This window comes from Hypanus sabinus, chromosome 12 (assembly GCF_030144855.1).
Source record: "Hypanus sabinus isolate sHypSab1 chromosome 12, sHypSab1.hap1, whole genome shotgun sequence".
NCBI lineage: Eukaryota > Metazoa > Chordata > Chondrichthyes > Myliobatiformes > Dasyatidae > Hypanus > Hypanus sabinus.
This window is the reverse complement of record NC_082717.1, coordinates 65827222-65849805: the sequence shown is the minus strand read 5'-3', so window position 1 is coordinate 65849805 and position 22584 is coordinate 65827222. Positions and strand designations below refer to the sequence as shown.

The 22584-nt window shown below is 39.4% G+C and overlaps 2 protein-coding genes across 5 annotated transcripts in view; one reads left to right on the top strand and one right to left on the bottom strand.

Annotated features, from left to right (window-relative positions):
- Nucleotides 1-9431, bottom strand: part of mdh1ab (malate dehydrogenase 1Ab, NAD (soluble)) — a 33686-nt gene extending 24255 nt beyond the window's left edge. The window contains exons 1-3 of the mRNA XM_059986127.1: nt 9337-9431; nt 2969-3067; nt 1978-2074 (exon numbers count right to left, since the gene is read on the bottom strand). Coding sequence (XP_059842110.1) covers nt 1978-2074; nt 2969-3067; nt 9337-9339 — 199 coding nt within the window. The 5' untranslated portion in view covers nt 9340-9431. The remainder of the gene's footprint in view (nt 1-1977; nt 2075-2968; nt 3068-9336) is intronic.
- Nucleotides 9432-9774: 343 nt separating this feature from the next.
- The window catches only part of wdpcp (WD repeat containing planar cell polarity effector), a 203293-nt gene continuing 190483 nt past the window's right edge, over nt 9775-22584 (top strand). For 2 of the 4 annotated variants that reach the window (XM_059986133.1, XM_059986132.1), the window contains exon 1: nt 9775-9868. In XM_059986133.1, coding sequence (XP_059842116.1) covers nt 9778-9868 — 91 coding nt within the window. In that variant the 5' untranslated portion in view covers nt 9775-9777. Of the gene's footprint in view, nt 9869-11318; nt 11389-11447; nt 11627-22584 lie in introns of those variants that run through there. The other 2 variants (XM_059986134.1, XM_059986135.1) reach the window with 2 other exon arrangements.

Genomic DNA, 22584 nt, shown 5'->3' with positions numbered 1-22584 from the left:
CCCTTAAGGGGAAGGACAAGGACTTCCAGAATAATTACAAATGAGGCCCTCCGTTGATCAGGGTTGACCATGAATGTTGCTTCCCAGCTGTTTACATGATACGCAAGCCAGGGCAGTACGACATGGAGGGCAAGTTCTTACCCACATATCAGGCCCCCATCAACACAGCAGATGGTTCAAAAAGAACTGCAGAGACTGATAAAGTTTGGCACCAGTGTCGTTGCAGGAACTGCCAGTCAGCATTAAACTCAATGTGGGACTGCCTTAGTAACTCCAGCTCTGGATTTTTCCCTGGAGTTAACTCCCAAAGCCTCCCCACATGAGTGCGTATAGCCACAAGGCAGCAGAGGTTTGAAATCAGTTTTCCTTCTTCCATCACTGCTGATGAGCCCCATCTGCCCAAAGTGACTGGTTTTAAGGCGCTGGAACCTGCCTTTGCCTCTTCGCCTGGCAGTAGAGACAGTTCCGCTGGGCTTAGTAGCTAAGCCATACCTGAAGGCCAGGAACCAGACTTGGTTGCCAAACCCCACTACCATCCCCAGCTACAACAACCTTAAGGAAACATAATTACAAATAAAGTTCTTCCTTTGATCTGATTTACACCTATATACTGAAGATCAGATCAAAGAAAGAACATATCAGAATGGAACTGTAGATCGTTAATGCCTATAGACTACAGAACTACAAATATACTTTTTTTAAATTCAAAAGATTCAAGGAAGAATCCAACAACTTCAACAAAACTTGTTTAAACTCAGCAATAAGAAAACCTTCTATAAAAGATAATCAAGATCAATTAATATTGGACAAGTTTACATCTACCACAGATTGCAAAGGGTTTTGTTGTTACACATGTCCATAAACTGATTTTGTCCACAATTCAGAAAATACTCCACAGTATTGTAATGAATAGTGTTGATAAGAACAATAAACATGCCAATTTACAATCATACAGAATCAGGTAAATCATGTTCAGCAGCTGGTTTTGATGGGCTTCAGGAATCAACACTAGCTTCATGACATTGACACACAGAGCACAAATTTAAAATTTGTGGAAGACTAATTCTTTGTGTCACAAGGACAAACTAATCTATAATGACAGCACTGTCTGAAGTAGTAGAAAACATTATACAGTATACTGGGCTTTATGAAGGGACATAATTAAAAATTTGGAATTAAACACTTAAGCTTTCAAGGTTCATCCACATTTAGAATATTGTGCCCAGTTAGGAAGTAGAGAAATGCATTAGAAAAGGTGCAAAAAGTCTTTGCTGGAATCAGTGCAGAATGACATACTTAAGCCACGACGACCGACATAACTGGGTTTTCCCCTACTTAGCCCACAAAAAGCTGAAGCTTTCAAAATCATGAATTGAAGAAAATGAGAAACAGCAGTTATGAGCACACTGAAGAACCAAAAGCAGCAAATGAAACAATGGAGCAAAGATTGTCTTTTGCTCAATACAGTTGCATAATCCGAGACTCACTGGCTAAGAGTGGGATAGAAACATTCAATTCAAAAAGATTTAGTTAACTCTCCAAAAAGAATTTGAATGTTTACTGAAGAGCTTGAAAGGATGACTAAGATCTCTCCAACGCTCATCTGAATTGCAGGTTCTTAACCAATCACTTGTGAAACATTAACATGCAATGGATACAGAACAGTTCAGATCACAGCCAGACTCATTATTAATGACCTATTAGCATGGTTTATAATCGGCGCACAAGAAAATTTCTAATAAGTAGCTCAATACTTATAAAATTATGGAATCAGATGATCAAATTCAAATTAAGTTTGTAGTCCAATGCCCAGTTTAACAAATTATCGATTGATAACTGTAACCCACCCTACACAACATAGAAAGCAAAAATAAAATTTTCTGTTATAATTCACTAAGTGCCTTCGAACAGAAAATAAATTACTTTAGTGATCTGTCAAATTTAAGGAGATGCTAAACACTCATTTAGTCTACTGACCTTTCACAAGCGGAAGGGAACAGTCTTGGATTTCCATCACCACGCCATCAAGCACTGACATCATTGGTGTAATGTCAAGCAGCACCAGAATAAGAGGCTTTGTAAGTAACACACACACAAAAAAAAATCAGTTCTGTATTATATATGATACTACACTTTGATTCTACTTAATTCAATGTAACTTCAACAATCTATTTCAGATGGAGACAAAATTTCACTGGGAAGTTTTAGTTAGGGATAAATAACCAAACGTATTAATAATTCTATTTCTTCCTTCTATCTGGCATTCTTATTTAAATTTAAAATGAAAGTACAGGTTTCCTCCACTATCCGAAGTTACAGCGTTCCTATGAAATTGTTTGTAAGCCAAAATGTCATAAAGCGAAGAAGCAATTACCATTAATTTATATGGGAAAATCTTTTGAGCGTTTCCAGACCCAAAAAAAGCCTACCAAATAACACATAAAACCTAAAATTACACTAATATATAGTAAAAGCAGGAATGATATAATAAATATACAGCCCATATCAAGTAGAAATATTGTATGTACGGTGTAGTTTCAATTATCACATTTGGGAAGCCAGCGAGCCAAAATCGATTTGGAGAAAAAAAAATCGGCATGTACACGCATACGCACATACATGCGTTAAGCACATACACGCATGCGCACGCAACTGCACGCACAAGGCTTCACGGTCATGGCAGTCTTTCTCAGGGTAAACACGCATATAAAGCGGGCATCTTTTTCTCGTAAAAGCTAAAATCCTTTTTGGTTAGCGAAAACAGGTACTAATGTATGTCTTTCCTAACAGCGAGCTGTCGTAAAGCGAACGTTAGAAAAACGGGGGCCACCTGTACCAGAATGACCAAGAGAGAAAGCATGACAGAAAGCAAACTCTTTTCCTATAGTCTCCGTAATAAACAATGTTGCTTTATGGAGTTAAAAAGGATTAGCTATTCAAGCAATTGCTTTGAAAGAGTAAATGGTACCTGGTCTTTTCCAAAAACATCACCCTTGGCAATGTTAAAGATCAGGGAATAGGCGATCTGCCCAGCAGCTCCAGTCACAAGCACTTTAATTGGTTCTGCCTGCACGAGAAATTGGATGAGAATAAAAAGAGTGAATTAAAACATACTTCCAAAGTTCGATCTGTAGGTTCCAGCATGGTTTAAAGGACTGCATTTTTCTACAACACTTAACAGTTTTCTATTATGAAGGTATCAAATGAATGTGAAATAGAAAATATAATTAAACCCACAGCTAAAACATATTTTTTTAAATGTAATTAATTTTTATTGCTGATGTGACCGAAGGACTGTAACTAAAGGAAATTTTTGATACAAACTACTCTAAAGCTAATTAATCAGTGACACTTGTGAAATTAATTTGCACTAACAAATACTTCTACAGAGAAAATATGACTGATAATTTCAAAACTACACAACTGCAAAATCAGGCAATATTTCAAATAAAAGGTTAGTTTAAGATTCCTATTTCTGACAAACAAAACCCACGCCAAATTTGATGCTACAGTATTGTTTTCCACAGGAAAAAGCCATTACACCATCAATTTCATGCCTTGTGAAGAAATTAATTGATACTCTCAGCAGCTGATGCCCTGGAACCCCTGATACTTGTATACAAATGCCACTTGAGGGTAGAGTTAAGAAACTGCAAAGGTATAAAGATTCTGATGGGAATTATATACAAGCCTTTGAACAGTAGCTAGGATGCAAAATATAAATTGCAATGCGAGATAAAAAAGGCAATGTTATGATAGTCATGAGCGATTTCAATATGTATGTAGACTGGGAAAATCAGATTGGCACTGGATCCCAAAAGAGGGAATTTGTAGAATGCCCATGAGATGGTTTTTCTATAGCATTTGTAGTTGAGCCCACTTGGGGATCAGCTACTCTGGACTGGGTGTTGTGTAATGAACCAGATTTGATTCAGGAGCTCAAGGTAAAACAACCTTAAGGAGGCACTGATCATAATATGATGAGAATTCATCCTGCAGTTTGAAAAGGGAATCGAGTGAGATGTATCAGTATCACAGTGCAATTAAAGGAATTTGAAGTCTTCTAAAGGGAGGATAAGGCAACCATGGTGGTCAGGAGAACACAAAAGCAGAAGAGAGGGCATACAAAATAGCAAAAAAAAATCTGTAGGAAGTTAAAAGATTGGGAAGTTTTAAAATGCCAAGAAGGTAACTAAAAAGCCATAAGGAGAGAAAAGATGAAATATGAAGGTAAGCAAACCAACAATATAAGATACCAAAAGATTTTTCCAGAAATATAAAGAGTAAAAGAGAGGAGAATGTAAATAGATATCCACTGGAAAAAGATAATAGAGTAGTAAAGGGACACAAAGAAATGGAGGACAAACACAAGTATTTTGCACCATTTTCACTGCAGAAGTGTGGCATTTGGCCAAGTGGTTAAGGTGTTGGACTAGCATTCTGAAGGTCGTGAATTTGAAGAGCATGTTGTGTCCTTGAGCAAAGCACTTAACCACACATTGCTCCTGTCCACCCAGCTGAAAATGAGTACCAGCAAAATGCTGGGGGTTAACCTCGCGATAGACTGGTATCTTATCCGGGGGGGGGGGGGGGGGGGGGGGGGAAGGAGAGGAGAGATGGTCTCCTACTCTCAGTCACTTCAAGCCATGGAAACCGGCATAAGTACCAGCCTGATGAGCCTATAAGGCTTGGGACAGACTTCAACTTCACTGTGGAAGACACTTGCAGTATGCCAGAAATTCGAGGGTGTTGGGAGCAGAAGTGAAATGCAGTTCCTGTTACTGAGGAGAAGGTGCTTGGGAAGCTGGAAGATCTGAAAGTAGATGACACCTGCACCAGATGGTATACACGCCAGGTTGATGAAGAGATTGTGGAGGCATTAGTAATTACCCTTCAAATCTCACTAGATTTTGGAATGGTTCCAGAGGACTGGAAAATTGCAAATGTCATGCCACTCTTTAAGGGAGGAGGAAGAAAGGAAATTATCAGCCAGTTAGCCTGATAACAGAGGTTGGGAAAATGTTGGGATGAGGGTGAATTTCTTTATCCATAGGGTGATGAATCTGCGGAGGCCAAGTCACTGAGTACTTTTAAAGCAGAAATTGCTAGGTTCTGAATTAGGCAGGGCCTCAAAGATTACAGAGAGAAAACAGGAGAATGGGGTTGAGAGAGATAATATTCAGCAATGACAGAATGACAGAGCAGACAATGGGCCAAATGACCTAAATCTGTTTTGTATTATGGTCTTATTAATGATTCCAGTGCAGAATTCACTAGCAAGGCCAGTACTTTCTGTGTATTCACACCTGCCGTTGATGCTATTGAAATGTACAACTTTATTAAGCTTCTGCATATCTTTTAGTGAATGACGTTATGTAAAAAATTCCAGGATTTCAACAGAGTAATACACTTTTAAGTTTTGATACTATGAAACTTGGAAAGGAATGCTGCAGTGCTCTACATGTATAGCAAATAATTTGATGTTATGTTCAAAATAACAATTAACATTTAAAATTTCGGATATTATGATTCACAAGTTAGGCTTTTCCCAATAGAAAGTATACAAAATCACATTTTGAAAATTGGTTTAAAGATCTGCAGACTTTTGTTTGAAATTCCAAGGTTTCATTTGTCCAAGTTCTGTTGTCAAAATAAACACAAATCACTGGAATGAAATAGTTCTGCACACTTGGAAATATCCATAAATAAGGAAGGCCATCCCATTCATTACTAATGGCCAGCCCCTCACTTTTCTATTTTCAGCTGTGTATGCATTAAGAAACAAATTTGAAGGTATTCTGACTGGCATCAATCTGCACACCTACTTTGGGTGAATGTTACACGAAGAATAATTTTTCAATTGGTCCTAAAATTGCTAATTGTATGAATGAATAAACATCTGCCCTACTCCAGTTGTCTGTAAAAATAAAGGGGATTGACATCTGTTTCCTTAACTGTTACCTTGTTCTGCAGCCCAGCATATCCCAGCAACTTCTGACAGAAATTATTGTAACAGAAAAATATGATTACTGTTGCATATTTTTAAGTTACATTTCAAGGACAAGTTTCCCCCTCAATAGTGTCGGTGCAGTTCCACTGGATTGGCCTAGCCTTCAGGCATTGCTGTTCTCCTCTTTTCACAGAAGCAGATGGAGCTCACAAGGTGGAATTATTATTGATTACAATTTCCTCTAACAAACACAACTTCATTTGAGTAGATACTTAATTCTGTTGATATCATTGTTACATTGTTTAAAACAGCAAAGTTACCAGCACTTCAACTTCATGCTCATCTTGTTCCAAATAATTCCTAGCACTTTCCAAACTGCCACTTTCATCTCAGTAGTTTTAGCTTGATACTACCTGCAAGTATCAATAATTTGCATGGAGTTTACAAAACAAAAAGGAAACTTAAGAATATTGATTCCAAAATCAAGCAACTGAATCAAACTCTTAAATGTTGAAGGATACTGACCCAAATGAAAGTACTAATTGTACAAGAAGTCACTAAGTTACATGCAGTAACTTCCTCCACCCCCTAAACTTACTCGGCCACTCAACAAGATGATGGGTGATTTGACCTTTGTTTTTTCTCCATTTTACCACTAGACCCTCCAAGCTCAAATCCCCAGTATAAAACAAAAACCTCTCAACCGTGTGCACACAAGGACTATCAGCATGTCAAATCCTCTGCAATGCACACCTTAAGAAAAAAATCTTAGTCTTAAATGGAGCGCACAAAGTGCTGGAGAAACTCAGTGGGTCAGGCAGTACCTCTGGAGTGAAGTGCGCAAGCGCAGTTAATGTTTTAAATCCAGACTCTTTGTCTGGGCTGCATTACAACCTGAAATAACAATGACCCATTTTCCTCCCAAGCTTACCCTGCTGTGCAGAACTTTTGTATTCCAGCAACTACAGGCTTGTGTGAGAGTCTCAAATGAGTGATTACTAATCTTGAGTGGCAGGGTGGAGATATGTCTATGACTGGACCCATTGCAATTTGCCTATCGCCACAATAGGTCAATGGCTCTCCACACAGCTTTAGACCACCTAAACAAAACAAACACCCATGTCAGGATGCTGTTCATCGACTATAGCTCAGCATTTAATATCATCATTCCCACAATCCTGATTGAGAAGTTGCAGAACCTGGGCCTCTGTACCTCCCTCTGCAATTGGATCCTCAACATCCTAACCAGAAGGCCACAATCTATGTGGATTGGTGATAACATCTCTTTACTGACGATCAAGACTGGCTCACCTCAGGGGTGTGTGTTTAGCCCACTGCTCTACTCTCTGTACACACAGGACATACAGGAGTGAGATTTGCCAACTAGTGGAGTGGTGCCACAGCAACAACCTGGCACTCAACATCAGTAAGATGAAAGAGCTGATTGTGGACTTCAGGAAGGGTAAGACAAAGGAACACATACCAATCCTGGTAGAGGGATCAGAAATGGAGAGAGTGAGCAGTTTCAAGTTCCTCAGTGTCAAGATCTCCAAGGATCTAACCTGGTCCCAACATATCGATGTAGTTATAAAGGAGGCAAGACGGGCTGTATTTTATTAGAAGTTTAAAGAGATTTGGCATGTCAACAAATACACTCAAGAACTTCTACTGATGTACCGTGGAGAGCATTCTGACAGGCTGCATCACTGTCTGCTATGGGGGGGGGGGGGGAGAGGGGGGGCTACTGTACAAGATCAAAAGAAGCTGCAGATGGTTGTAATCTAGTCAGCTCCATCTTGGGTACTAGCCTACAAAGTACCCAGGACATCTTCAGGAAGCGGTGTCTCAAAAAGGCAGCGTCCATTATTAAAGACCTCCAGCACCCAGGGCATGCCCTTTTCTCGCTGTTACCATCAGGTAGGAGGTACAGAAGCCTGAAGGCACACACTCAGCCATTCAGGAACAGCTTCTTCCCCTCTGCCATCTGATTCTTAAATGGACATTGAGGCTTTGGATGCTTCTTTTAATATACAGCATTTCTGTTTTTGCACATTTTAAAAAATCTATTTAATATATGTAATTGATTTACTTGTTTTCTCTCTGCTAATTATGTATTGCTTTGAACTGCTGCTGCTAAATTAACAAATTTCACATCACATGCAAGTGATAATAAACCTGATTCAAAGGAGGTGTAGGTCACTCTTGGGCAAGGTGTAGCACCTAGACATCCCTCCCCTTCCCCCAGTCAGGGCCACGTGAAGCGATGGGAACAGATGACAGATGCTTATAGGAGCAGCCAGTACATATCAGTTTCTGATTATGCAACCACTGACGCGAGGCAGACAACCTCTGGTGTATTGATAATTGTTGGGGTCACCGGTCTTGCGAAGACATTGCTCAGAAGGCGGCAACTTCTGTAGAAAAAAAAATTGTCATGACCTATTATGGTCATGGATAAATGGAAGACCATGATCGCCTACATCAATACAACACATCAGATAATGACGATGATGCCCAAGCATCCACTCTCTCCGTTGAGGAAATAAAACTCCACAAACTCTACCATCAACACCCCCCCCCCCAGATTTATTTCAATAAAATATAAAACTACTGCAGTCATTCAATACAAGATTTCGTCGTGGGCACATTTTCAAGGTCACAGTTCCGGTTCTAATCCAACCCATCAGGGGAACCTTTACACTACTCGCAAAATAAAACAATCATGCACTTTCTCCACACGCAAAGTGCTGGAGGAACTCCACAGGTCAGACAATATTTATATAGAACTCAGCCCGAAACGTCAACTGTCTACCCCCTTCCATAAATGCAGCCTGACCTGTTGAGTACATTCAATACCTTGTGCTGACCTATATTTCCAGCATCTGCCGAATCTCTCGTGGATATGGCACTTTCCTCTACGTAATACCCATTTTAACTAAAGTGCAAATGACCAGGTGTACAAAAGTTTATTTAGCTGGATTTACACTTTACACCAACTGAAGAAAATGATTGACGACCCCATTGCATGGAATAAACCTACGCACTTTGCAATATTATTTCAACTTGACAGACACGCCAACAACAAAAATAATTTCATTAACGAAGCAGATCTAATTTTGTGCCCCGTTTACAAAGCAGCCATACACCGAAGCTGGAATGATATGTTTCCAAATGCACATAATGATTCAAGAGTCACAACTAAATTGCTGAGTTCGTGGGCGAGTAAGCCGTGAGCCAACACAGTAGGTAATGTTGTCTACAAAAACGACAAATAAAAGCTTAAAAGGTTTAACAAGAACGACTAAAATCCAGAACCAGCATACAACTTCTTTGAATTTACGTATCTTTTAAGCCCTGCATCCTAAAGTGATGCTAAAGGTACGAACCATTTTGCACCGCCGCTCTAGGTCACCTCTGCTCGAATGCGCCAAAGATAGCGGGCGTCACGTGCTTGTGCCACGTGGCCACGTTTCCCCCAAACTCTGGGATTTGTAGTTTTATTTCGCAAAGAGCTCGCGATTGTTAGCATAATATAAACTTCAACTCCCAAAATGCAGCACGCACCCACGTCTGCTTCGCTATTTCCTGTTGCAGAGTGTCAAACCTGTAAATTATAAATTATGTATACTCTGATGTTTAGCTTTGAAATCTTAGTAAGTTGTGCTCATTGTGCTATTTTTGTCTGCTTAACTGTTCTCTTGGTTTTCAAGGACGTACTTGTTTATTCTTATTGCGGAGGGATTGAAAAATCAGCCTCTTTATTCAGCATGGGGCGATGCACTTCCTGACGATCGGAAGCAATCGTCCGCAGTTACCTCCGGAAAACGATGCGCGATCCTTGTCATCCAATGGGCGGTCGCCCTGGTTGCCAAGACGCGACGACTGAGTGCAGAGGACCACTTCAGAAGCAAGCGGCAGGTAAGGCAGGCTTGCTGTTTAAACAAGCCGAACATGCTTGTCAGGCAGTACTAGTGAGGTGGTAAATTAAGTTAATCTTCTTGGCAAACGAAGGAAGATTTATTCGGACTTTCTAATGATTGAGGCGAAGTTACCTCCAGAAACACGAGTAAACACACACAAGTTGATTACCTTTTAATTGCTGTGGTTGTAGAGTTGTAAATTCTCCAACCAAAAGCTCGTGGATTTAATGTTTAGCAAACGGAAGTTTTACGAAATTGTGGATTATGTATAGTGATTTTAAAGCCATAGTTCTAAGGACTGTATGGAAAATCGTTTCAGAAGGCTGCCAATGTCTATTGTAATGGTGTAAAGAGTCAACTTACAAAGTATTGTTGAAACTAAGAAAGTAAAGGATAAAGGGATGTGATGAGAGTCTTTAACGTGATGCTATAGTAGCTATAGAGAAGACATTTCTGGTTGTGAGTGACACTAAAATTAGAGGTCACAATTAAAACCTACGTACGCAATTAAAACCTGTTCATTAATTAAAGAAAGAAAATAATGGAGGAACTATTGTAACTAGACAGTGACAATGCGGAACTTTCTATTTGGTAGTTCTGTGGAAAATAATAGATGATGCATTTAAGATGAGCTAATAATCATGAAGTATAAAATGGAAGCACTGTAGATTATTTGGCTTATTGAGCATCGCAGATTTCAACCATTTCATAGTTGGTTACTATGCTTTCAATACATGTGTCAGTGATGAGTATCAAGATCATTCTAAATTTTCTGTTGTGTCATAATATCCATCTGGTCAAGTGCAAAAATAGAAAACCTGTTGACAGCATCTTTTTATTTTGAATGAGACATTCAATGAACAAAATTGATAATTTAGCTTGCCTGCAGTACAGTATTTGCCAATACTTTCCACAAGGTATTTCAGGTCTGCTTAGAAATTTAACTCTACCCTGAAAAGACATCCTGAAGTCTGCTGCAGCTGGATGTTTAGCTACTTGTTGAAATTGTTTTTAATCAGTTTTAATTTCCTGTCTCAAATTTGACAATGCTTAGTTTTGCCAAGATTACAGAATTTTGAATGAATCTTTGGAAAATTCTGAAGTGTAAACCATCACAATTTTAACAATTATTATAGAAGATTTTTCATCTTTATAAGATTGAAGTCTTATTTTTTTCTGTGTATTGTCATCATGTGCAGAATAATGGGAATCATTCCTGTTCCCAGTCTATACAAATCAGGTTTAGGCCTGTGGTGCTCTGGGAGAGAGAGTTTAAAGTCCCCATAATAATTTTCAAATGCCAGTATTAACATATTTATATAACTGATGCAGTACAGAAAATATGCAAGTTTTATGCCTGGATACAGTGATCATTTGCTGAAAGCTACTATACGTGGAAGCAATTTTTTTACATTGTTCTGTCATTTTACTCTCTGTAGGTTTTCATCCTCTTCTTCCACAGCTCGGCTTTGAGGACAAATTGTTTTCACTCCATTTCTCTGGGTACCGAAATAACCAGTGAGTCTATTGTGGGACCTACAGACTGTTAGGAGTGACAGTGAGGGAGGGTGAATGAGTATTTTGGGAGTTAGTGCCTTGTTTCTATTATTTATGCTGGGTTTCATCTGGATGATCCTGCTAAACGGAACCAGAAATTCCTAATGCCTTTCTTGAATGGCCAGGGACCATTGGGAACATTATATTTTCTCAAGGAAGCTTTGGGAATATCCTTAAATCTATTCCTCCATCCCACCAGGTACTGTAATTTATTCCTTTATCTTGACAGAGCTTGGAATCATGTTGGTTTTCAAATTGCTTAAGTAACTTACCTAATCTGAAACATCTGAAATATCCCAACCTACACTATATAATTTTCTTTAGCTTGTGAAGTTCATTCCTGAACACACACAAAAGCAAGTCTTCTACATCTGGCATTAGTAATTATATTTTATAAAAATCATAAATAGTCAAAGTACATTTGGAAGAAAGAATATGTATTGTATAATTGTGCTTTCATAGTTTAATCCTTTTTGTTTTTAGAGATTTAACTAGCACCTTGCAGAACGATAAAAACTGAGCATATTACTTTGATTTAAGAGTTTGTACCTTTTAGACTTGGACCAATAAAATATAATTGGTTCATACTTTGTACCATAGCATGTAGTGAAAATTTGATACAGAATTGCTACATTTAGTAGATGGAACTGAGGATGAATTGCAACATGAATATTCTTTTAATTTCTCAGCATGATTTGAATATTTGAACATGTGTTATAGAAGAATGTTGCCAACAGCCATTCAGTATTGTGTTGTCTTGAAAATATAATCCACCCATGTATTTTTTATTAGCTGAATTAGAGGGTCATTACATCCATGTTACAAAACAGCTGCAGATAGAATTTCTTCTCATGAGGAATAAAATGGTTGGAAACAGATACAATATCTGGTTTTTGACAAAATGTTAATGTAAATTTTGTTGGTATCTGTGCATACAGTTACAATAAAAATAAAATGATGTGAAATTATTTCTTTCCGCTGGGTTCAATGTTCAGGTATGGTATACAGGAGTATGGTAGCCTAGTGTTAAGAACTAAGAGTTCTAGATAATCGATCATACCCAAAGAAAATTTAAGTAAGTAAACACTTACATAAAAAAAATTGTTGGCCTCTGCTGCAATAGTTATGGAAGTATTGGATCATCGTCCAGCCCACCATGAGGAGGAGGAGATCTGCTCTCCTATTTGGATCTATAGGTGACTCCATCTCTGCCAATGCAGTTGATTGGTGATTGCCTCCTCACTTAGGGTCATTGAGGACTGACAATGAATGGTAAAGAAATTCTGCAGATTTTGGAGATCTAGAGCAACACACACAAAATGCTGGTGGAACTCAGCAGGTCAGGCAGCGTTTATGGAAAGGAACAGAGTTGAGATTCGGACTGAGACCCTTCATCTTAGCAATAAATGCATTGCTGCAACCAGTCCGCAAATAAATGAAAAGAAGTGAAGATGTGAAAACTTGTGTATTTTCCCCCGGTGTGCACAGGGTAGTGCTGCAAGCTCAACCAAAGCACAGAACTGTAAAGGTAAGATGAAAGCATTTTAACTGCTGTGACAGGTTGATATTTCCAAATTCTGGGCTGGTACTGGGTTACCAAGCTCACCTGTCAATTTGACAGCAGAAGTTTGGTTTGCCTTATGTTTCACGTTACTAGATCCTTCATTTTCCTTTCACTCCCAATGATTACAAGTTGTGTACCAGCAACTGTTAAGTTAAAAGAAATATCTGCAGATCCTGGAAACCATGCTTATTAACAGAAAATGCTGCAAATATACAATAAGTCCTGCTCTCTCCATGACTGTATTTTTGAGACCACGTCTGTGATGAGAGAAGCAATGAATATTTCAGATTGACGATCGCTAATTAGAATTTGATCTTTTCTGATTTAAAACTATTTAACTCCATAGATGCTGCCTGACCTGCTGAATATCTGCTGTACCGAGTTATTTTGAATTCCCAGCTTCTGTTATCTTTGCTTTTGTTGATGAAAAGCAGATATTGCACACTTTTCATGTGTTTGGGAAATTGCACAATACACTGTAAAATATCTTTACCCCCTGTTGCCACCCTTTTGAGTGCAATGTGATGTATAAGCAGATATTCTTCAGCAGTCAGTGCAGGTGTATAATTTGTCTCTTTCTGCTATTTACACTGGACAAATACTTGCATTCTGCAGTCCATTTATTGACTATAACTCTGCCTTAGATACCATAATCCCAAGCAACCACACCTCCAAAATTCTTGAGGAAGGATTCTAGAACTCCTTCTGCAACTGGATCTTTGAATTCCTCACCCTAATCCAGTCCATAATCAGCAAAGAAAAGACAACATCATCTCCTCTGCAATAACCCTCAACACTTGTTCCCCACAAGGCTATGTCTTCAGTCTGTGGCCATATTCCCAAAACAATCACAATTGGGTGGCCAAATTCTAAATCTATTTAGGAGTTTGCAGATAACACCATTGTAGTGGGCCAGATCTTAAACATTGACAATACAGTGTACTTACTGGAAAGCAACACAAAGTTTAGTGGTGTAACACAACACAAAGTTTCAAGGCAACCTTTACCCGTAGAGTTCACAAAACCAGAGAGCTGGTCATCGTCTTCATGAAGTGAGGTGGCGTATGCTATGTTTTGTAACTCCAAAACATAAATCTAATGTCAAGGAAAAAAAAGAGAGCCCTAGATATGCAAGCTTTAGTTTAGTCTTTAGTGGGACATACATTTGTCATGTGGTAACAGCATGACATGCAATTCACTTATTTTTGCATATAACCTGCAATGAATTATTTAAACAAAGAAGAATGTTTAATCAAACAATATATTTACAATATTACTCAAATACTACTGAAATATTAAATATACAACCCTCCTCCCTGATTAGCTATAAACTCCAACTCTAATAAATGCACCAGGCAAATCTTCAAGTCAGCACTCTCATTTCAACCATGCCTAGATGACTGGTTTGTAGCTCCTCTCACACTTCAGTTCTCAGCTTAAATGGTACAACAACTCAATTCCCACATAAGGCGACCTCTGTCAAGGGCAAGTTCATCTCAGCAATGGTAAAAATGGGGGAACTAGAGTTTCTGCTGCACATTCCAGCCACTTTGGGTGGCTATATAGACTCGATTCAGTGTGGAGTCTTTTCTGGTTTCTCTTTGGATCATCTCTGCTGTAATAGGGAGACTTTTGATTTGCATCACTCACAACATCTTACATGACTGCACCTATACCATGAGATGAGCCATCACAGGGAAGCTTCACTGGATGATGTGGATCATGATGTGTGAGTACAGTGTCTGTCATCACCATTTTCTTTACATTTTTGAAAGCCATCTCCACTGCTTTGTCCATTGCCATTTTGTTCTGATCTGTAGCCTTTTTAACATGGGTTTGAGATTTTGGAGATGGTCGTTGTCATCCTTGCTGGTAACAATGATGTCATCCACGTAACACTCAGTAACTGGGCAGCCTTATAGCACCTGGTCCGTAACTTTCTGTAAGAGTGTAGGGGCAGATGCTGCTCCAAAAATAAGCCTGTCATAGCGATAATGGTGAAAATCACTTTGGACTTTTCTTCCATCTCCATCTGTAGGTAGGCCTCAGCTAAGTACACTTTTCTGAAGTGTTTTCCTCCAGAAAAGTTTGTAAAGATCTCCTCTATCATGGACAGAGGGTATTGATCTACTTTCAGTACTGGGTTGATTGTAACCTTAAAATCACCGTAGATCCAGACAGACCAATTCTGCTTGTCTACTGGGACCACTGGCATTACCCACTCAACCTTGGAAAGAATTCCTTCATCCTCCATGCAATCTAGTTCATTAGCCACTTTATTATGAATGGTATAAAGAACTGGACAGTCTTTGCAAAACTTGGTGCAGCATTTTCATTTAGCACTATCTTACCTTGATATATTTGGGTTTTCGGATGCCATTCTTGAACATTCCTATGGTATGCTACAGTACCTTTCATAATTCGCTTTCAGTTGGCTTTATTACCTGGGATGTACCATGCAAATGGGGAATGGATCTCCAGTCAAGTTGTAGTTGTCTCAGCCAGTCACATTCCCACAATGCTGGCCGTCCTGTTTTTATTGCATACAAGCCCAATGAGTCTTGTTATTTGTTGTATTTCATTGTTACGAATGTCATTTCTACAGAAGTTATCTTTTCTCCAGTACAAGTTCTTGGATGGATAGCTGCAGGCTTGAGTACGGTATCTTTGAAATGCCGTTCTAACTTACTTTGTGGAATAACAAACAGCGGAGTCAGTGTGGAATTCCATTTAATTAATTTGAAATCCACTTCTGGTGTCAGCCATATTGCTCACCTGTTATTAGTTTTCACATTGTACATCTCAAGCCTATCCAGTCCTGTGTCACTCTCATCATTATCAGCTATTTCATCAACAGCGTGCAGGTTAATGCTCTTTTTGAAACTGCAACTTGACTGTTTGTCTTTTTCTCTTTTAGAACCATAGAACATTACAGCACAGAAACAGGCCTTTTGGCCCTTCTTGGCTATGCTGAACTATTTTTCTGCCTGGTCCCACTGACTTGCACCTGGACCATATCCCACCAAACACCTCTCATCCATGTACCTGTCCAGGTTTTTTGTAAATGTTAAAAGTGAGCCCGCATTTACCACTTCATCTAGCAGCTCATTTCACACTCCCACCACTCTCTATGTGAAGAAGCCCCCCCTAATGTTCCCTTTAAATTTTTCCCCCTTCACTCTTAACCCATGTCCTCTGGGTTTTTTTCTTCTGTGGCCTCAGTGGAAAAAGTCTGCTTGCATTCACTATATCTATGCCCATCATAATTTTATATACCTTTATCAAGTCTCCCCTCATTCTTCTACGCTCCGGGGAATAAAGTCCTAACCTATTCAACCTTTCTCTGTGACTCAGTTTCTCAAGTCCCAGCCACATCCTTGCAAACCTTCTCTGCACTCTTTCAATCTTATTAATATCCTTCCTGTAATTCGGTGACCAAAACTGCACACAATATTCCAAATTGAGCCTCACCAATGTCTTATACAACCTCACCATAACATTCTAACTCATATACTCAATACTTTGATTTATAAAAGCTTATGTACCAAAAGCTCTCTTTACGACCCTATCTACCTGTGACGCCACTTTTAGGGAATTTTGTAGCTGTATTCCTAGATCCCTCTGTTCTTCTGCACTCATCAGTGCCCTACCATTTACCTTGCATGTTCTACCTTCGCTTTTCCTTCCAAAGTGCAATACCTCACGCTTGTCTGTATTAAACTCCATCTGCCATTTTTCAGCCCATTTTTCTAGCTGGTCCAGATCCCTCTGTAAGCTTTGAAAGTTTTCCTCACTGTCCACTACACCTCCAGTCTTTGTATCATCAGCAAATTTGCTGATCCAATTTACCACATTATCATCCAGATCATTGATATAGATGACAAATAACAATGGACCCAGCACTGATCCCTGTGGCACACCACTAGTGCCTAACACCACAGGCCTCCACTCAGAGAAGCAATCCTCCACTACCACTCTCTGGCTTATCACATTGAGCCAATATCCAATACAATTTACTACCTCACCTTGTACACCTAGCGACTGAATCTTCCTCATTAACCTCCCATGCGGGAACTTGCCAAAAGCCTTACTGAAGTCCAAGTAGACAACATCCACTGCCTTCCCTTCATCCACTTTCCTGGTAACCTCCTTGAGAAACTCTAATAGATTTGTTAAGCATGACCCATCACGCACAAAGCCATGTTGACTCTCCCTAACAAGTCACTATCTATCCAAATACTTGTAGATCCTATCTCTTAGTACTCCTTCCAATAATTTACCTACTACCGACGTCAAACTTACTGGCCTATAATTTCTCAGATTGCCATAAGAGCCTTTTTTAAACAATGGAACAATATGAGCTATCTCCATTCCTCTGGCACCTCACCTGTAGACACTGACATTTTAAATATATCTACCAGGGCCCCTGCAATTTCAACAATAGTCTCCTTCAAGGTCCGAGGGAATACCCTGTCAGGTTCTGGGGATTTATTTACTCTGATTTGCCTCAAGACAGCAAGCACCTCCTCCTCTTCAATCTGTACAGGTTCCATGACCTCACTACCTGTCTGCCTTATTTCCATCGACTCCATGCCACATTCCTTAGTAAATACAGATGCAAAAAACCCATTTAAGATCTCCCCCATTTCTTTTGATTCCATACATAGCCGACCACTCTGATCTTCAAGAGGACCAATTTTATCCCTTACTATCCTTTTGCTCTTAATATACCTGCAGAAGCTCTTTGGATTATCCATCACCTTGACTGCCAAAGCAACCTCCTGTCTTCTTTTAGCCCTCCTGATTTCTTTCTTAGGTTTTTTTTGTACTTTTTATACTCCTCAAGCACCTTATTTGCTCCCTGTTTCCTATACATGCCATACATCTCTCTTTTTATCAGAGTTCCAATATCCCTTCAGAACCAAGATTCCTTATTCTTATTCACTTTGCCTTTAATCCTGGCAGGAACATAAACTCTGCATTCTCAAAATTTCTCCTTTTATAGGTAGGTAGGTAGTAAGGTCATGGAACCTATACAGATTGAAGAGGAGGAGGTGCTTGCTGTCTTGAGGCAAATCAGAGTAGATAAATCCCCAGGACCTGACAGGGTATTCCCTGGGACCTTGAAGGAGACTAGTGTTGAAATTGCAGGGGCCTTGGCAGATATATTTAAAATGTCGGTGAGGTGAGGTGCCGGAGGATTGGAGGATAGCTCATGTTGTTCCATTATTTAAAAAAAGCTCTAAAAGTAATCTGGAAAATTATAGGCCAGTAAGTTTGGCATCGGTGGTAGGTAAATTATTGGAAGGAGTACTACAAGATAGGATCTACAAGTATTTGGATAGACGGACTTATTAGGGAGAGTCAATGGCTTTGTCATGCTTAATAGATTTATTTGTTAAGAGTTTTTCGAGGAGGTTACCTGGAAAGTAGATGAAGGGAAGGCAGTGGATGTTGTCCACGTGGACTTCAATAAGGCCTTTGACAAGGTCCCACATGGGAGGTTAGTTAGGAAGATTCAGTTGCTAGGTATACATGGTGAGGTGGTAAATTGGATTAGATGTTGGCTCAATGGGATAAGCCAGAGTGGTAGTGGAGGATTGCTTCTCTGAGTGGAGGCCTGTGACTAGTGATGCGCCACAGGGATCAGTGCTGGGTCCATTGTTATTTGTCATCTATATCAATGATTCCTTTACTCCTTCACTCTCAGCTTCTTGCTTCGATGTAATAAAGACTGTTGAAAATTCCTCTTCTTTTTAAACCTTTGGTGCTCTTTTCTGTGCAATTTTGTCTGCCTGATATGTTCTTTGTATGTGATACACTTGGTTGCATTTATTGCAAGTTTCACCTTTAAACCTGCTTTGGTCTGGTTTATGTGATTCCCTGGCACAACAGTTGTAGCAGCTACTTGAACAAACCAATGCCAATGCTAGAGACAAATGACGTGCCCTCTGATCAATCCAATAATAATATTCAAAAAGTCGAAGAATTGTATTCAATCCTTTATTAACAATTAGCAAAACATATAATCCTGAAGTGATGAACCTTATGAAACGATAACTACTGATATTAAGTGTACTTAAGTGGACTTAAGCAAAGTAAATTGAGTGAAGTGATTTTAAATGTAAATAAACAGTGAAGAAAAGATATGACACCCAGCTTTAAAATGCCCAGAACAAAGCATGAATACTTAGGCTACATCCACACTACGCCAGATAAATCCGTAACTGAAGTTTTTTCTCTTCATTTTTACCCTCCGACCACACTAAAACGGTGTTTTCGTCCCCCGAAACTGGAGCTTTTCAGAAACGCTTTAAAGGGTGGGTATTTTTGAAAACGCTGCTCGGGCAGATCAGTGTGGACGGGGTAATCGGAGAAATCTGAAAACGCTGTCAGATGGCAGCACGCTATTTCATTGTTTTCTTGAACGCAACCTAACAATTTCAGAACAGATGGTAAAGAGACTGAAGCCAAAAGAGTTAGAAATGTACTCACCAAATACTTTGACCCATAACTTACTGAATAAATAAGTATACTGTACTCACTTTGCCCTGTTTTCTGTCCTTGCTCGTATGAAGGTGGTTTACCTATTTATGCAAGTACTTCTCTGACAATAGATGTGTAACAGCCTAATGTAACATTGTGTGGAAATACAAGATAACACTGATGCAGACATGTTTTATACATTTAACAAGGTGCTTTATTAATGTAACAGAGTTAGTCAGTTTTTCAATGTTCGTCGTCAACTGGGTCAATCTGTCCGTGAACTCCCTGTCGGTTGTCGCCGTACGCTCCAGTATTTGGGGTTTTTTTTTAGTTTTAAGTTCTCCTGTTCGAGAGCCAACAGCTGTCCGTCGTTTTAAGTTTTTCTAGTCTGTAACCGCACAGACGCGCACTTTTACAGCGAGATTCAACACCAAACATGTCACTTGTTTTCAGCAGACATGTCTTGCGCATGTGCAGGAGGAGGAGATTCGCCAAAATCTCTGTTTCAGTGTGGATAGAGATATTTTCAAAAATGCATAGTGTGGATGCCTATCATTTTATGCAAAACCGGCGTTTTCAAAATTATCCGGTCTAGTATGAATGTAGCCTTAAATAAACCCTTCACTTTTTCCCAGAGCTCAAACCATGTGACTTGCAACTACAAATAAACATAATAAATATACAACAGAGAATACAATGCAGATGCATAGCTCCTACATCCCAACGCCTTACTATAATAATTATAAATACATAGTACCAAAACATAGAAGACATGAAATCTTAACATTCACACAATTGTCCTCTTTCTTCTTCTTCCAGACAGGTCATGCAAAATAAATAAACAGACGTTATCAGCATTTACCCCAGTACAGAGTGATCTTTACCACCAGTTCTCTGACAAAACAGAATGATAAAGCTTCCAGAGCTGTAGCTCCTCAAACCTCTGCAGAAGATAAATCTTGCTTATAAACAGCTGGTTTTGGTCTTGATGCCTACCTCTTGTACAAATCCTGTTCTGTCTGGGAAAAAAAACTTGAATGATTATTCCCATGAACCACGAGTTTCAAGGCGCTGTGCTATCAACTACAAGCACAATATCACCTGAGAGGAAATTGCATTTTATATTTGACCATTTATGACATTTCTGTGGCAAGGGTAAATATTCCCTGACAAACCGTTTCCAAAACAAGTTTTACATGTATTGGAATTGCTTTATCTACCATGAGCATAAACGTCCTCTTTTCAGAATTTTCCTGGTGGTAAGGATGGTGAGGTCTTCAGAGGCAACAGATGATTAGGTGTTAATGCTTCCAAATCATTGGGATTGAATGATTCTTTAGTAATTGGCCAACCATCGATAATGGCTTCCACTTCAGAAAGAACTTTGTGGAAACAGCCTTTGTTAAGATTCTACACCTTCATGGTAGAATTGAGAACCTCCTTATCAACCTGATCAATCTCTCCCTTGGCGCCTCCATGATGTGAACCAGCCAAGGGGTTACAAATCTGCTTAATTTCATTCTGGAGAAGTACTGTACATCATTGTTTTGTGAATGATTCTACTTGTCAATGGCTTCTCTCAATTCATGCTCACTTCCAACAAAGTTTGTTCCATTATCAGAGCGCAAATCACGAACTTGCCTTTATGTTGCTATAAAGTGAAGTACAAATGTACATTAACAACAGAATCTGTGTCTAAAGAAGATGCCATTTCAATATGAATAGTTTGTATAGTTAGGTAAATATGACTCCATACCTCTTCACTGTACTCCTGCTTTTCACCTGTAAAGGTCCAAAGTAGTCCACTCCTACATGTGTGAACAGAGATTCATCTGGAGAGGACCCATCCAGAGGGAGATTTGCTGTGTGCTGACATCCTGGAACTGTGTCCAACCATCGACATGCACACTTAGACAGGATTGTTCTTGCAGCTGTACTAGCATCAGGAATCCAGTATTTTTGGTGCAATCTGGATAATGTGATTACAGCCACCATGTCCCATTCTTGACGTACATACCTCAGAATGAGATCTGATATTAAGACCATAATTAGGAGCACAAATAGGCTATTTGGCTCAACGAGCCTGCTCTGCTATGACATTATGGCTGATACATTTTTCCATTCAGCTGCAATCTCCTGTCATCCCCTTCCCACCCCATAATCTTCATGCCCTTCATATGAAGATCCTTCGCCAGTATATCAGGATGTTTAGACTCTTCAGGCATAGCCACCCTACTATCTGTCCACCAACACCCCTCCCCCTCCCCCTCCCTCTCCCTCCCTCTTGTACCTTTGTTCTTTGTACAAGACAGACTGAGAAGCAATATTCAATTGCACCTTCCTCCAATCGACAAATAAGAGCAAGTTCTTAAACCTCAGAATTCAGGCTACTGTCTTCATCAAACTAGTCTAAGACAAGAAATGATACATAATACATGTCACTGCATCCAACTCCTCTTCAATCAGCATGACATTCGTTTTAACGATCTTCTTGACTTCTGGATTATCTAGGAGAAGTTCTTCAGAACAATTGGGATTTATAGGCCATTCACATTCAGTTTGAAGAAGATATTGAGATCCTGGTGCCCAAGACTCTCTCCCTCTCTCTCAGAAAGGCCTTCACCGTCAGTCCTCTAGAGGCCACGTGTTCTGGATTGCTTGAAATATTCACATACCTCCATTGAGATACCTGTGAGACCTTAAGAATTTCTGACAAAAATTCTGAACCTGGAAGTTTCATTCTTAATGTACTTCAACACAAAAGTACTGACAGTCCAAAAAATGAAATCCTAAAGCTGCATATGCAGTTCCTTCTTCCTCAATGTGTCCATACAGCTTGCCATCATAGCAGCAAAGAGCTCCATACAAGAGATAGAAACCAACTTCAATAGAGCTACCCTAGATTTTCCCAGTATAACAGCACTGTGCAAGTGCCATGCAACAATAGTTGGGTCACTACTTGTGGCTATCTTCATTGGCTTCTATAAAATGGTGTAACTGTGTAACAGTAACTACACCAAAATCAGAGGGTTTCAAGCATCTAGCTACCTTGAAGTTTTCCAACTGGAAAAATTTACCCAGCCAACTTGTCCAGTCACAAATGACTC